Source organism: Medicago sativa, chromosome 6, assembly GCF_051527215.1.
Source record: "Medicago sativa cultivar Bolivia chromosome 6, Bolivia_mono, whole genome shotgun sequence".
Lineage (NCBI taxonomy): Eukaryota > Viridiplantae > Streptophyta > Magnoliopsida > Fabales > Fabaceae > Medicago > Medicago sativa.
In genome coordinates this window covers 18,132,781-18,147,508 of record NC_140754.1, presented here as the reverse complement: position 1 = coordinate 18,147,508, position 14,728 = coordinate 18,132,781, and the positions used below count along the sequence as shown (strand labels likewise).

Genomic DNA, 14,728 nt, shown 5'->3' with positions numbered 1-14,728 from the left:
TAACTTGGTACTTTATTTCATTTTTATAATAGATAAGATAAGATATCCCACAATAAAAAGTTGTGCACTAAACTATATTTGGATCCAAACATGGCAGAAGCTATGACCAGAAACTCTAGTCTAAGATTATCAGGCAAAATAGCCATCATCACGGGTGGTGCTAGTGGCATCGGTGAAGCCACGGCGCGTGTCTTTGCTAACGAAGGCGTCGGCCATGTTGTGATTGCTGACATCCAAGATGAACTTGGCATTCAAGTAGCTGCGTCCATCGGCAACCAAAGGTGCACCTACATCCACTGTGATGTGGCAGACGAAGATCAAGTCAAAAATCTCGTTCAATCAACGGTTAATACTTATGGACAGGTGCAAACATTTCCTATCTTAGCTTTCAAGGGTGTCTAACTTTTTCTATTTTCAAACATTTTTGCATCATTATGAAAAAATAAATACTATTAAGAGAAATGAGATTATGTTATTCTCACACCAGGTAGATATAATGTTCACCAATGCCGGAATCTTTAGTCCAACCGATCAAACTGTGTTGGAACTCGACATGTCCAACCTAGACCGTTTATTCACAATCAATGTTCGAGGAATGGCATTGTGTGTGAAACATGCAGCCCGTGCAATGGTGGAGGGGCGCGTTAGGGGGAGTATTGTGTGCACGGGGAGTGTTCACGGTAGTCATGGATTCTTGAGGTCAACGGATTACACGATGTCAAAGCACGCAGTATTGGGGCTAATGCGTGCAGCCAGCGTGCAACTGGCCGCACACGGAATAAGAGTGAACTGTGTCTCGCCGAATGGACTCGCGACACCTTTGACTTGTAAATTTTTAGGGGTGAGTGAGGAGAAGGCACAAGAGACTTATAAAGGATATGCAAGACTTGAAGGAGTGGTGCTCACACCTAAGCATGTGGCAGATGCTGTGTTATTTTTAGCTTCGAATGATGCTGAGTTTGTCACTGGCCTTGATCTTAGTGTCGACGGTGGATTTGTTTATGGAAAATAGTGTTTTATGCAACAAAAAAAACGAAGGAATTATGCAATTTTATTTCATCTGTTCATTTTTATGTCTAAAATTTTATTTATTTGTCGTTTTTTAATTTCAATGTTTAAAAGGAAAAAGCTTGATAGGGCCACAACACTACCAAGAAAAACAACAAATAAATAGGTATCTTGGATGTTTCATTGGATTACAATCTATTTTGTGTATTTTGAAAATATAATACCACTACCCCATGATTAGTGTGCTCGTTGTGCTATTATTTCTCGCACCATATAGCAATCCTCTTATTTAAACGAGTTTTTGTAAATTTTACCCTCATCATATCAATTATTTTTTCATTTACATTAATAAAATAAGAAAGATGCAGTAAACATGTGAATGATATAGAACAATAATAAATTTATTTTTTTATATTTTTTTTTTAAAAAGTTTGATGACAAATAATTTTTTTAGGGATAACTAATAATAGTTATAAATTTATTTATTCACCAAAAATAAAAGTTTTGTGTGAGATTGCGAGTGATGTCGATACACCACTCATCGTTGATCGTGCCACTCAACATTGACGCTTATTTTTGTGAAATTATAGAGTATTGTAAGGGAGAATTTGTGGTATAAAGTGTTGAACGCGAGGTAAGGAGAAAAAGGTGGGAGGTTATGTTTTGGAGGAAGTAACGGATCAACTTGGTGGCAGAATTTGAATCATATTAGAACAGGGATAGGTATGGTTGATGAGCGGTGGCTGTTAGATAATATCCTAAGAGTGGTGTGAGACAAGAGGACTACATTGTTTTGGATGGATCTGTGGTTTGATGGAACCTCTCTAGATCTTCGATTTAGCAGACTTTTTGATTTAGCTGAAAATAAATTAGTCACTGTGGCAGAGATGTATGGTTTAGGTTGGGGGTGGGGGGGTAGATGGTGATGCATGGAATTGGAGAAGGAGGTTGTTTGCGTGGGAGGAGGGATTGGTGAGGGAGTGTGTGGATTATTTATCTAACGTAATTTTGCAGGATGAGATGGTGGACCGGTGGGTTTGGAAGCTTCATTCCTCCCAACAATACACGGTCAAAAGTGCTTACAATTATTTGACGGCGGTTGAAGTTGTTGATAATTGGTAGTTAAAATCATGTTTTGTGGCTTAAAGTGGTCCCGCTGAAAGTCAATATTTTTGTGTGGAGGTTGATTCTGAATCGACTTGCAACTAAAGACAACATGCGCATAGTCGTCACATCATGGCAAATAGGGATATGCATCTGTTCGGTTCGGGCCTAAACCTCCAAACTGAGTCAACCCACGGGTTGAGAACAACAACCCTATTACACCTGAGTTTCAAATCGGGTATTTCGGATTTGAGTTGGTTCGATTCAGATCAATGGGTTAGAACACCATAAAAAAATCTAAAGTCCAAATTCAATTCCTTTCAAAACCATCAGAGATTCACGGAAAAAAACGTGAATGGAGAAGGGAGCTTCACAGATTCCTTTAAATGCTAGATCTAACCAATTTTATCACAAATTAAAAATAGGAATTTGCAGAGAAGCTATATCTAAATCATTTTATCACAAAACTCTCAGATCTGGAAAAAAAAAGAAGGGAGCTTCTGCAAGTTTATTCGTGAGCCAAGGAGAAAACAAAAGAATGGTTCGAGAAAAGAGATTATATGAGAAGAGATTGAGCTATGAAATCGGAGTTGAGCAGCTGATTGAGAAAAGTATGAATGGGTTATGATTCAATTTGTTATTAGTGTTATTAGTAGATGCATATGAGTTCTACTTCTCGGGAAAAGCAAAGCATATGGACAGACTTGTATCTGTGGTTATTAATGTGTATTGTTTTTGTTTCAAAAAAAAAAAAGAAACTCTTTGGAGTTTGGGCTGGATTTTTAGAGGCTTTTTTTATTGATATATTGGGTTGTATTAAAAAAAGCATATTAATAGGGTCGGTCGGGTTAGTTAGGGTTCCAACGGGCCTAAAACAACAAGCCGAACCGAATCGAATATACTCATATTAACTCGTAAAGTTTACCCAAACAACTTGTTACCCGTTTTAACCCGAACCGAATGTGCAAATTTGCATCGGGTTGGTCGGGTAATTTCGGGTTGACACGTATTTTCCCACCCCTAATGGCAAATACAGATCTTTTATGTTCAGTCGGGTGTGATAATGTGGAAGATCGGGATCACTTATTTTTTCTATGTAATTTCTATGGTCAACTTTGGTATTTAACTTTTGGATGGCTAGGTATCACTTTTTGTGTCGGCGGATGAATTAGAGGCTCATTTTATTCAGTTTGGTGGCTTAGGGGGATTCTCTAAAAAATCCCGTTCAACTTTTAATATTGTTTGAATTTCGGTACTCTTCATTATTTAGAAGGATCACAATGAGATGATTTTTTGCAACAAAACATCTTCTCTTTTAGCTTTATTAGAAAAGGTAAAAATCCAAGATTTCCGGTGGTTAAAATCAAACTTCATTTTGTTTGATTTTGATTACCCTATTTGGAGGTCGACACCTTTGACTTGTTTATAAACGGTGTCTTAAGTTTCTTCTAGCTACTTATACTTTGGAATATTTTTTATGCAATTCCTCGACTTTTAAGTCTCCTTTACTGCAACTTGTATTAGAGGGGCTTATTTTGTGTTTATAATAATTTACTTAGCCTTTTCAAAAAAAAAAAAAAAAGAGCACCACAAAAAAAAAACTTGTAATGAAATCCAAAAACATTGGCACGATTAATAAACAACGTCAAATAATACATGGTTGTATTTTTTTCTTAATAAAAACAACACAAAATATTGACAAAAAAACCCAAAATATAAATTATGAACCCACTAGTTGATTTGGTGGTGTTGACTTTCAAGGTTTCAAGTTCGATTCTCCTCGGTGTCAATTTCGATGAGTTAGTTTAGCTTCTTAAAAAACAAAATATAAATTCTGAGTGGTTGAGTTAGAATCAAGATGAACTTTTTTTCATAAATCAAAACAAAGGTATGCTGAAACCTCAAGAAAGGAATCAATGAAAATTTTCTTATGAAAATAACGGAATAATTATGAGAGAATTGAAAAATCATTGAGTACATAGAACAGCGAAATGGAAAATAATATTGAGTATGAAAGAATTGTTACATCAATTAAATGAGTACATTAAGGCTTATATAGCCAATTAGACCAACTAAACTCCTAACTAATGTAACTAACTTTTACAACTCTAAAATACTTCGCTCCATTCTTTCTCTTCTAAATTCCATCTTGGGCGCCGTTACTGGCATCTAGAGTCGTTGTCACCAGCTCCAAAACATGGTGATTTTGTGAGGAGACCGAACCAAACCAAAGTTTGTTTGACATGGATTTTGGTGAGTGATTGTGTTTGTTTTGAACCAAAAGCTTTGACTGTGATAATTTGAACATATTTTGCGAGTGTACAATTTTGAACCAATAAAAGGTTTTTAGGACTAAATAGCGATCCAAGTGGCGGAGTTGCTGCATTGGCCCTTACTTGTTCAATGGGTAAACGATCAAACCGGCAAAATCTAAGCAAAAGAGTAAATGCAGTAGAAAACACCTCATGAGGAGAGAGTTTTCCTCCGGTTGCGACAGTCCATGAAACATCACGAAAGCACATATGAATGAAAAGAAAATGGTGCTTTGTGTGTTCCTACAAACAAAGATAACAACATAAACTAAAAGAAAATTACAGACAAATTAAAGATGGTTTCCGGAGACTCCAAAAAAGCTAAAAAAAAAAAGTGTAGAAATGTACCTCCTCGATGTTTTACCGAATCCACCCATCCCTAAGGCTGTTCATCCACATAGTTGTGGCTGATCTTCGACTGTCATTGCATGCATATGAGACCCAAATAAACAAAAGTCCCTAAATGTCTTGAATCAGAGTTGTGGCTAGCTACTTGGAGCACGTTATGCAATCTTGTGTTCACATGGGAAATGTATAAATATAAGAGAATGAAGAAATTGGTTACAGCTCACCAAAGGACTAATGCTAGATGCATTAGAGTGTAGATAAACTATACTTTAATATTCTACCACAATTTTATTTGATTCCATGGCATCTAATTCTTTTTTTTTTTAAAAGGAATCTTTCTTTGCATGTGTGGTCCTGGCGGGTTGCTTTCATACATGTCTAGTGCCAGTCTTTTTCCATTAAGACAGCATAAATACAAGAATTTTTCTTTGAAGGAGATGTGGAAATGTAACACTAATTATCTTTGAGTGAAGTGTGAAAACTTTGAGAGAACACTTACCATATAAAATAGGTTTAATAGCAGTTTTAACCCCCTAACTTTTCCCAAAGTTGTGATTTTGGCCCGCTAAGGAAAAAAACAACAAAAGTGCCCCCTAAGTTTTGCACCTGAGGCAGTTTTGGCCCCCAAAGCCAATTTTGACTTGGTTTACGTTGTCGTGGCACCCTAAGTGAGGTGCCACGTGTTATGTTTTTTATTTTTATTTTTGGCCTTGGGGGGCCAAAACTGCTACAGTTGCAAAATTTAGAGGGCGGTTTTGTATTTTTTTTAGGGGCCAAAATCGCAACTTCGTGAAAGTTAGGGGGCGAAAACTGCTATTAAGCCTATAAACTAATAAAGAGTAAGGAGTATATATATAATATATCTACTCTTACTTATGTTATACTGTTGGATCTACAATTTAAACATAAGTTCTATTAAAACATTAAAACCAAACATACTAATACATCATCTAAGGGTCTGAAATTCAAATTCAACATATTCATGTTTGTTAGGTTGTCAAAATCGCGACTTTACTTCAGGTCGAAAGGGAATAGCAGAATCGGGACTCGTAAAATCGAAATCAAAATCGAAGGATTTTACTCTAGGACTTTTGTAGAATTGACATAGGAAATTGTAAAATCGCAATCAAAATCGATGGATTTTACTAAAAAAAATATAATACTAAATATATGTTATAAATGGTATATAATCATAAATGACTTAGTTTATAAGAAATCGTGAAATCGCAATCAAAATCCATGAATTTTGCTTATTTTAGGATTCTACTATGGATTTGAGACGTTGAAGGTGAAGAAAGTCGCAAAATCCTGGATTTTAGGATTTAAGTCGGGATTTTGACAACAATATTTGTTATAGACGTTAACTAGAGTTCTGTTTTGCATCTAAGGAACATGATTTAAAGACTCTTGCATCATTTTTACTGATTAAAAAACCATAACAAACAATACTCAAAATCAGAAGCCAATAAATCAGTGGAAGTTCATATGTAGTGTTAAAAAAGAATGTCACTACGGAGTCATGCAATTTTAATTTATAAGCTTTCAAATGAAAAGTTCACATCTCTTATAATACAATATAGATCACAAATATGAATCTGTCTTGTTATAGTTAAAGGACTATGAGCCACTATTCTATGCTTTTAATATTACATACACTAAAGAGAAGCAAACTTTGGTAGCTACAAAAATCGCGACTTAAGTCCCAAAATCCAAAATCCAGGATTTTGCGAATTTACCTAGCTTCAACGACTCAAATCCATAGCAAAATCCCAAAACATGGCAAAATCGCATAGAAGCATGAAATCCGTTCAAAATCGGAGGATTTTAAAGGATTTTGACGGATTTTGTCTATTTTTTTATACATGTCAATTTTTTACCCGGTTCGTCAAATGGTCCGATTTGTACCCATGACCCGCTTCTATAAATAACAAAAAGGCCAAGTTTTTTCATTCTTTCACTTCACACCACACTTCGTCATCACGGTTCATGTAGTTTGATTACTTGGCATCCAGGCTCTGAGCTATTTTTATATGTATTTTGTGGACTTTAAACATTGAGTCATTTATGATTACATGCAATTTATAACATATATTAGTATTATTTTTGTTTGGGTATAATCCTTGATTTTGATTACGATTTTATGATTTGTGATTTTACTATCCTATATCGATTTTACAAAAAGTCCTTGAGTAAAATCCTTCGATTTTGATTGCAATTTTACGATTTGCGATTTTGCTATTCCCTTTCAACCAGAAGCAAAATCCCGATTTTAACAACCTTGATAGCTAGCTTCGATATGCTACATTTTGCATTATAGAGATCCGAAGTTGAGACCTACTTTTGATGACATCATAGCGTCGTTGAAACAGAAGTCAAGAAGTGGTTCTCAAGCGCATAAAGCAGGTGCTCATGCTCATGCTCAATCATCACGACCCGGTGTAGCATATATGTTTAATGTAATAAGTGAAAACTGACATTTACCAAGTGAAAACAGAAGAACAAAATGTGTAGAAATGTACCTGCTCGATGTTTTACCAGCATTATGATTATTGATATTGTTACACATACATCAATGTGCTTTATATAGACTTTGTATGCTAGCTTGTTGGTCACCAGCATCGCCGTCTTGACATTCCAGATAATGCTCACTGTTTTACCGAATCCGCCCATCCCCAAGGATGTTGTTCCACATAGGTATGGCCGATCTTCAACTGTCATTGCACGCATTTGGGAGCCAAAGTCAATAACAGTTCTTAAATGTCTTGAATCCCACATCATCTATATTAACATAGAAGGAAGTCAAGGATATGAACATATGGGAAATCAAGAAATAAACAAGAAATCAAAATAGGGTTTTGTTTGTGAGGAAGTGATTTTGACAGAGGGACTAGAGCACTAATTAGTGATGGTGAATTGGTGATGATGCACATGAATGGGGAGGGAAGGAATCAGATTCTGGAAAGAAAAAAAAAAGACATTGCGGAACAATTGAATTTTACGGTTACTAGCTTTGTAAACTGGAATTAGATTTGAGAAAAATATTTTTCTGTGTCTGTGTGTGTTTCCTTCTAGTTGGTAGTGGTTGTTATCTTCTCACTAAGTCTTTATGACTTACCCCTTCATCTTACATTTTTTTTTTCCAGATTTACAGTCAGAGAGTGTAAGTTTCTAGAATATTAAAGATCCAGCAATGTCACTCTTGGGTAGACTGTTCCACATTGTAAAACTTTTTTTTTAAGAAGATAAATTAGTCCACCTAATGTGTGTTTCCTTCTAGTTGGTAGTGGTTGTTATCTTCTCACTAAGTCTTTATGACTTTTATGACTTACCCCTTCATCTTACTTATGACTTACCCCTTCATCTTACATTTTTTTTTCCAGATTTACAGTCAGAGAGTGTAAGTTTCTAGAATATTAAAGATCCAGCAATGTCACTCTTGGGTAGACTGTTCCACATTGTAAAACTTTTTTTAAGAAGATAAATTAGTCCACCTAAATTGACACCGATAGAATCGAACCTGAGACCTTGAGGAGGAGCACACTCCAGATCTCAAGCCAATACCACCAGGCCAATCCAATTGGGTTACATTGTATAACTCTTATCATTAGTACTTATTTGGACGACATCAAATAGTCATACTTTTTTTTTACTTTCAAAACCATGCTTTCGTAAACTTTTAATCAAAAAAAGCTATTCACCCACCCCCACCCCACCCCACCACACCTTCCTCTTGTTAAAATCATATCGGCAAAAAATGTTGGTTTGGAAAGCATGGAATAATGGTTTTATTATGTATGAAGTGCGTACATGTTATGTGTTATGGATTTGGTTTATACGACCAATTTGAAGCGTCTGGGGTTCTCGTCAGACTTGTGGCGGTTAAAAGTTCCTCCCAAGGTGAAGAACCTTATTTTGCGAATGTGAAGAAGCTTTTTCCAACACGTGTTTGTATTCATGACAAAGGAGTTTAGTGTCAAACGAACCGTGTTAGTTGTAATTCTAATTATGAAGATCTTGCTAATATTATTTTTGAGTGCCCTTTTGCAATGTGAGTGTCGCAAATGGCAGTTATTTATAGTGAGGTAAACTATGTTTTTCTTGTCACTAACTCAGCCATAGATGCTATTTTTTATTTGTTACAAAATCTGTCTCAGGAACATGTTCAATGTTTGGCAGCCATTTGTTGGAGTTTATGGAAGCACAATAACCTTAAACTATGGAAGAACGAGAATGAACTTTGTGCCAACGTAGTTGACAGAGCGTGTCACCACATTGAAGACTCGTAGGATGCTAATATCATTCATGATGCGAGTGACAACTACAGGTCATGATGTACATTGGCAATGTTGGCCCCTGGTCGTCTAAAATATTGATGCTTCCTTTTTCGCGGTTTATGAATCATACATGCATTGATATATGTGTGCGTGACCATGATAGAGTTTTTGTTCTAGCCAAAACCATGTGCGTCTCTCCTTTATGTTTTGTTCCCGTTGGTGAAGCTTTAGGTTTGTTTAATGCTATAGAGTGGTTACGTGAAATGCAGATGGACATTGTCGAATTTTTGGTGGATTCTAAAACAACCAATGCTTTTTCATTTACGGTTCACAAACTCTCGGGTGGAGTTCAACAAACGACAAGCAAATACGGTAGCTCATGCTTTAGCTTCTTAAAAAAAATATAAATTCTGACAAAAATTCACCACGTAATTTCTCACATTTGTTTGAGTTTTTTTTTTCTTCTTTAGATATAAGAGGGTCAATGCTTGGAAAGAGAGAAACTAACGATAAATAAAATTAACCTCAACAACATTAGCTAAATAAATAAAATTAACTTGAACAAGACATTACTCAATTAAAATCATAGTAAAACCATTATCACACTGCAAAATCGCGAAAGGATATACACAAACATTACTCGATATAACTGACAGATTTTAACCTCCCAATCCAACTTCAAAAATCTTCTAATATTTTGAACTCCACCAGGTAGATGACGCACATTTTGCAAAAGTAATTGTGTTAACCACCACTTGAGAATCAACATGAAGCTCTACCCTTATCTCCACTTCGCAATCCTCAACATCTTGAAGTATCATCTTCCTTAGATGCTCTATCCGTATTTAGCCAAATCCAGCCTAAGCTAGGTGGCTGCCACTGGATATTTTCAATCACCTTATTAACATGATGCACGACAGCATTTTCGGTTGTTGTTACATCATAAATTTCTACCCTATGCAACACTTTCAGCCATGGTCTTGTAAGCAACACACTACCACTATCATCATGACTCATATAATGTAAGAGTAAGATTGAGATAAAGTATATAATTTTCTCCTACCGTAAAAAACTCGTATAGCCAAAATGTATACGTGCCTCTTTATAATTAAAAAGTTGGCTCAAATTTTAATTGCATTCAAATTGAAAACTAACGTATACCAAACGTACGTCCCTGTAACTTAGTGTTGTGGGCTAATATTTAAGATCATTATGTCACAATAAGATGGATTAATAGGTATTTGATTTGATACTAAATAAATAAAATGTGGTAATATTATTGATTTGGTTCTATAAAATGTGGTAATATAGGCATATGTGTGTGTTTTACGATTTTTATTTTGAACAATGTTATTTTAAAAAAAAAAAAAAAAACAATATGATATTCATTCAATCAAGTTGATAGAGTACATCATTCAACATCGATAAGAACATAAATGATCAATCTGCGAACAAAATCACAACATTCAAGTTAATAACGTACAACGAAAAAATGTCCACAAATAATATGATAAAATTAAGTGATTAGAATACTCATGTCTCCGAATCTGCAATGTTGACGTCCAAATCATTGATTGAATAGCTGATCTTTCAATAGAAAATAAATGAACACTGCAACAAGACGAGAAATTAAACGTCGTACAAGACGACGAACAATGCAGAGCCGCACTCAGACGACGAAATCACGAAGAGTAAAAACCTAAATCTACGAGAAAATCACTTATTTAGATTAAAGTAGAGATAAAAAGATGAGTGATTTCAGATAAAAAAATTGAACCAAAGTCATCCCTCAATGAAGATAATGGAAGAGAGAACCTAGAACGAGAAAACTAAGCCGTCTTACTTAGACGGAGGAACATGACTCAATGTTATTTTAACATATGAAAATCAACAATATATTTAACATCGTATAAAAAATACCATTTAGCCTACAAATTCTGACTCAACCTGTTAAAATTGCTGAATTTGTTAAAATCAATATTGTGACCATGATTTGAACCCCAATTTCTCCATTTACATGTGTGAGACTTCAATAATTACCGTCACTTTATCCATCTAAAAAAGATACATTATTTATAACCAATAATATGTGTGTCAGAGAGAATCAATCAATAAAATCAAATAATACGTAATCCTTATAGTTATACAGTGTCGGACAACATTTTAGTCGTCACGCCAACTATTCATTACTCTTTTATTTATTGACAAAATTTACGATTTTATTTTGAAAAACTAATTTTGAATCTACAATTTTTTTTGTTGTGGTAAATTTATTTCAACCTACAACTTAAAGTTACAATGAAATGTTTATATTTATGTACTTGTAATCTATAATGAACATAATTTATCATCTAATTAATCTTCCGTGATGCAAACGAATGGTTGATTCATGAACCCTATCTCCTATTAAAAGGAACAAAACGTACACCCTATCAAAAATGTTAAAGTGGCCTTATTCTAAACCATCACGTCTCGTAGAAAATTTAATGCATCCCATGATTATAAAAGGCTAGCTATGGTTCCATTTTTTATACATTACGAAAATGGCAGAAGCTTCATCTACTAACAACGGTCTTAGGTTAGCCGGCAAAGTAGCCATCGTCACCGGAGGTGCCAGTGGCATTGGCAAAGAGACGGCGCATCTCTTTGCCGATCAAGGTGCACGCATGGTGGTGATTGCTGACATTCAAGACGAGTTGGGCAATCGAGTGGCTGCATCCATTGGCGGCAACAGGAGCACCTTCATCCATTGTGACATAGCAAATGAAGATCAAGTAAAAAATCTCATTCAATCAACGGTCAATGCTTATGGACAGGTAAAATAAAAATTAACTAGGGTTAAATATATGTTTTGTTCCTACGTGTATTATGAAATTTTGTCTTTAGTCTCTGTGAAAAAAATAGCACTTATGTTTGTGTTTATACAAATGTCTTGCGTTGTTATGTTAATGTTGTTTTAACATGTTTAAATTTTTCATTTCCCAAAAAACTTCAAATTCTTCAATGATTTTTTACCAACTATGTATATTTAGCCCATTATAACAAGTTCATTCACAAAAATTTACATTTTTTAACATGAGATGAATCAAATATAAATTATTTCAACTTCAAAAGTTTAAGATAAAAGTAACCATAATTTCTACATTATAATGTGCTAAACACAGATACAAATAAGCACTAAAAAATTTAAATAGACTTACCAGCAGAGACTGATTAAAGTTACTGATAGCATAATTTTGTATGAACTAAAAGTTGAAGAAAAAAATATAGAGAAAATAAAAAATTAAATTAATTTTTTTTTATAGGGTGTAAAAACACATCTAACCCCATTTACTATATAAGACTTTATTTATAGTTTACATTATCAAGATTTTTCTAATGTAAAACAATGTAAAGATAAATATATGATTAAAATCAATAACTTTTTCTTTCTTTCCCTAAAAAACAACTTTTTCTTTCTTTTCCACAACAGGTAGATATTATGTTTAGCAATGCTGGGATTGCAAGTCCATCTGATCAGACTATTTTGGAACTCGACATTTCTCAAGCCGACCATTTGTTTTCAGTTAACATTCGAGGAACGACATTGTGCGTGAAATACGCAGCGCGTGCAATGGTGGAGGGGCACGTGAGGGGTAGCATTGTGTGCACAGCGAGCGTCCTGGGTAGCGAAGGTGTCTTGAGGTTAACAGATTACACAATATCGAAGCATGCAATAATAGGGTTGATGCGCTCTGCGAGTGTGCAACTTGCAAAATACGGGATAAGGGTGAATTGTGTCTCGCCAAATGGATTAGCAACACCATTGACTATGAGATTGTTAGGGGCGAGTGCTAAGACAGTCGAGCTGATTTATGAACAAAACAAGAGGTTGGAAGGAGTGGTTCTTAACACTAAACATGTGGCAGATGCTGTGTTGTTCTTGGTATCTAGTGAATCTGACTTTGTCACTGGCCTTGATCTTCGTGTGGATGGCAGCTATGTTTATGGCAAATATGAACTATTATAAATAAATAAATAAAAATGTTTGTACTTATATTGAATTTATTTGAAGGATAAAAAAATTCCTCACACTTCTAGGTGGAGTGTTAGAGGTGTATGGAGTGAGGTATATAAAATAAATGTAATAAATAAATAAAAATTAAACTATATCATGGGCTTTGGACCCATTTATTTAATATAATTTTTTAAGTGGAGTTTGAGACTAAGTGAAAAGATATTGTTCTTTCATAGCTACTTTTTCTATAATCACCTGTATTTTTCACTCTACAATGAAGGTGTTTATATTACTTGATAGTACTAAGTAGAAGAAACAACCATCATCTAGATAGTTTTAAGACTGAATTAAAATTAAAATGTGTCGTGCATGTTGCCTTTGGTTCATTATAAGTATGAATTGATTTCAAATACAATAATTTATCTAAAATTGAATTGAATTTAAAGTTATTTATGTGATTTATGTATGTCATTTAAATTCACTCAATGTGAGTTTAATTGTTTATTTTTTAATTAAAAAAGTGAGATAAATGTACCAAAAAAAAAAGTGAGATAAATCTTGCATTATGCACACGGTTGTTTCTACTATTTGATAAATAAATATCATTTAAATTAAATAAATGTCAATTATGTTATGTGATGCACAAACGAGATAAATATTACATCTTACACAAACTAGTTTTCACCATTCGATCAATAAATCTCACGATTAAATTAATATGATGTGAGTTATTGATCTAGCGGTAAACAAGACACTTATGTATGGTGTGAGACCATTTTGTTTATGCATGTTAGACAAAGTCTTAAATGAAACAAGAAGATACTCGTTGATCTAATGGTGAAAAATTAATTTATGCATTCTGAAAAATTAAAAGATATAGTTTTTTTTAACATCAAATTTATTATTAAGAAGAGAAGTACAAATAGTATTAAACTCATAACTCAGAAAAAGTACAAGTAGTACTCGGCCTACTTTAAATAAACAAACACCATACACCAAGAAGTAAGACATATAAGAGGGTTCAAATATCATTCAAAATACAAACAAGACCCTCCTTTTTCTTAACAAGAAATCATCTCCATGAGATTTATTTTGACAATTTCCACAATCTCTTCCACCCAACCTCAACCCCACCCCCCCCCCCCCCCCCCCCCCCCCCCCCCCCAATAGATTTCGAAGAAAAAAATGACCTTACTTCACATTTCCTAAATTTTTTAGATTGTTGCATGTCAAATAAATATTAAGCTTTTCTGATACTTCTTGGTCAGAGAAGAGGGATAAAAAAATAATCTATGAGAGAAACCACATTTTTAGATATGATTAGCCTTGTTCAAACACACTTACAAATCCAATACTAAATCTTACCGACAAAACTACATCTACAATACAAGTGGTCCTCCTCTTTTATGGTCCCTAAACGTGAAACACATTCAAACTAGATCCAACCAACAACACTCCTCTTCTAAATAAAAGTCCCCCCAGATAGAAAGTCTACCAAGAATTAATGCCAAAAGAAAATTTGAACCCTTTGTAGAATCAAACTATTTCATTTTCCCTTTAGACCCCTTCTAGACGTCGTGTTCAAATCAAAGATAAGAATTAAAAGATATAGTAATGAAATTCAAAGAAAAAAATCACTTATTTAAAGAAAATAAGTTAAAGATAAATATAAAATGATGCAAAAA

The 14,728-nt window shown here is 34.3% G+C and overlaps 2 protein-coding genes and 1 long non-coding RNA gene across 3 annotated transcripts; 2 read left to right on the top strand and 1 right to left on the bottom strand.

Annotated features, from left to right (window-relative positions):
- LOC146913376 ((+)-cis,trans-nepetalactol synthase NEPS2-like) lies at nt 1-1,067 on the top strand. The gene is made up of 2 exons (XM_085716545.1): nt 1-363; nt 488-1,067. Exons 1-2 carry the CDS (start codon nt 91-93, stop codon nt 1,010-1,012), a joined length of 798 nt encoding a protein of 265 aa, XP_085572671.1. The 5' UTR covers nt 1-90; the 3' UTR covers nt 1,013-1,067.
- Nucleotides 1,068-4,087: 3,020 nt separating this feature from the next.
- LOC146913375 (uncharacterized) lies at nt 4,088-5,066 on the bottom strand. The gene is made up of 2 exons (XR_015013445.1): nt 4,773-5,066; nt 4,088-4,667 (listed from the first exon to the last, which is right to left on the bottom strand). It is a non-coding gene; the product is annotated as an uncharacterized LOC146913375 (long non-coding RNA).
- Nucleotides 5,067-11,567: 6,501 nt separating this feature from the next.
- Nucleotides 11,568-13,254, top strand: LOC146913374 ((-)-isopiperitenol/(-)-carveol dehydrogenase, mitochondrial-like). The gene is made up of 2 exons (XM_085716541.1): nt 11,568-11,862; nt 12,519-13,254. The coding sequence occupies exons 1-2, from the start codon at nt 11,590-11,592 to the stop codon at nt 13,053-13,055; spliced, it is 810 nt and encodes a 269-aa protein (XP_085572667.1). The 5' UTR covers nt 11,568-11,589; the 3' UTR covers nt 13,056-13,254.
- The last annotated feature ends 1,474 nt before the right edge of the window (nt 13,255-14,728 follow it).

Coding starts and splice junctions, on each gene's coding strand:
- LOC146913376 (XM_085716545.1), top strand. CDS start 91: ATGGCAGAAGCTATGACCAGAAACTCTAGTCTAAGATTATCAGGCAAA. Junction 364..487: donor CGGTTAATACTTATGGACAG/GTGCAAACATTT, acceptor TTCTCACACCAG/GTAGATATAATGTTCACCAA.
- LOC146913374 (XM_085716541.1), top strand. CDS start 11,590: ATGGCAGAAGCTTCATCTACTAACAACGGTCTTAGGTTAGCCGGCAAA. Junction 11,863..12,518: donor CGGTCAATGCTTATGGACAG/GTAAAATAAAAA, acceptor TTTCCACAACAG/GTAGATATTATGTTTAGCAA.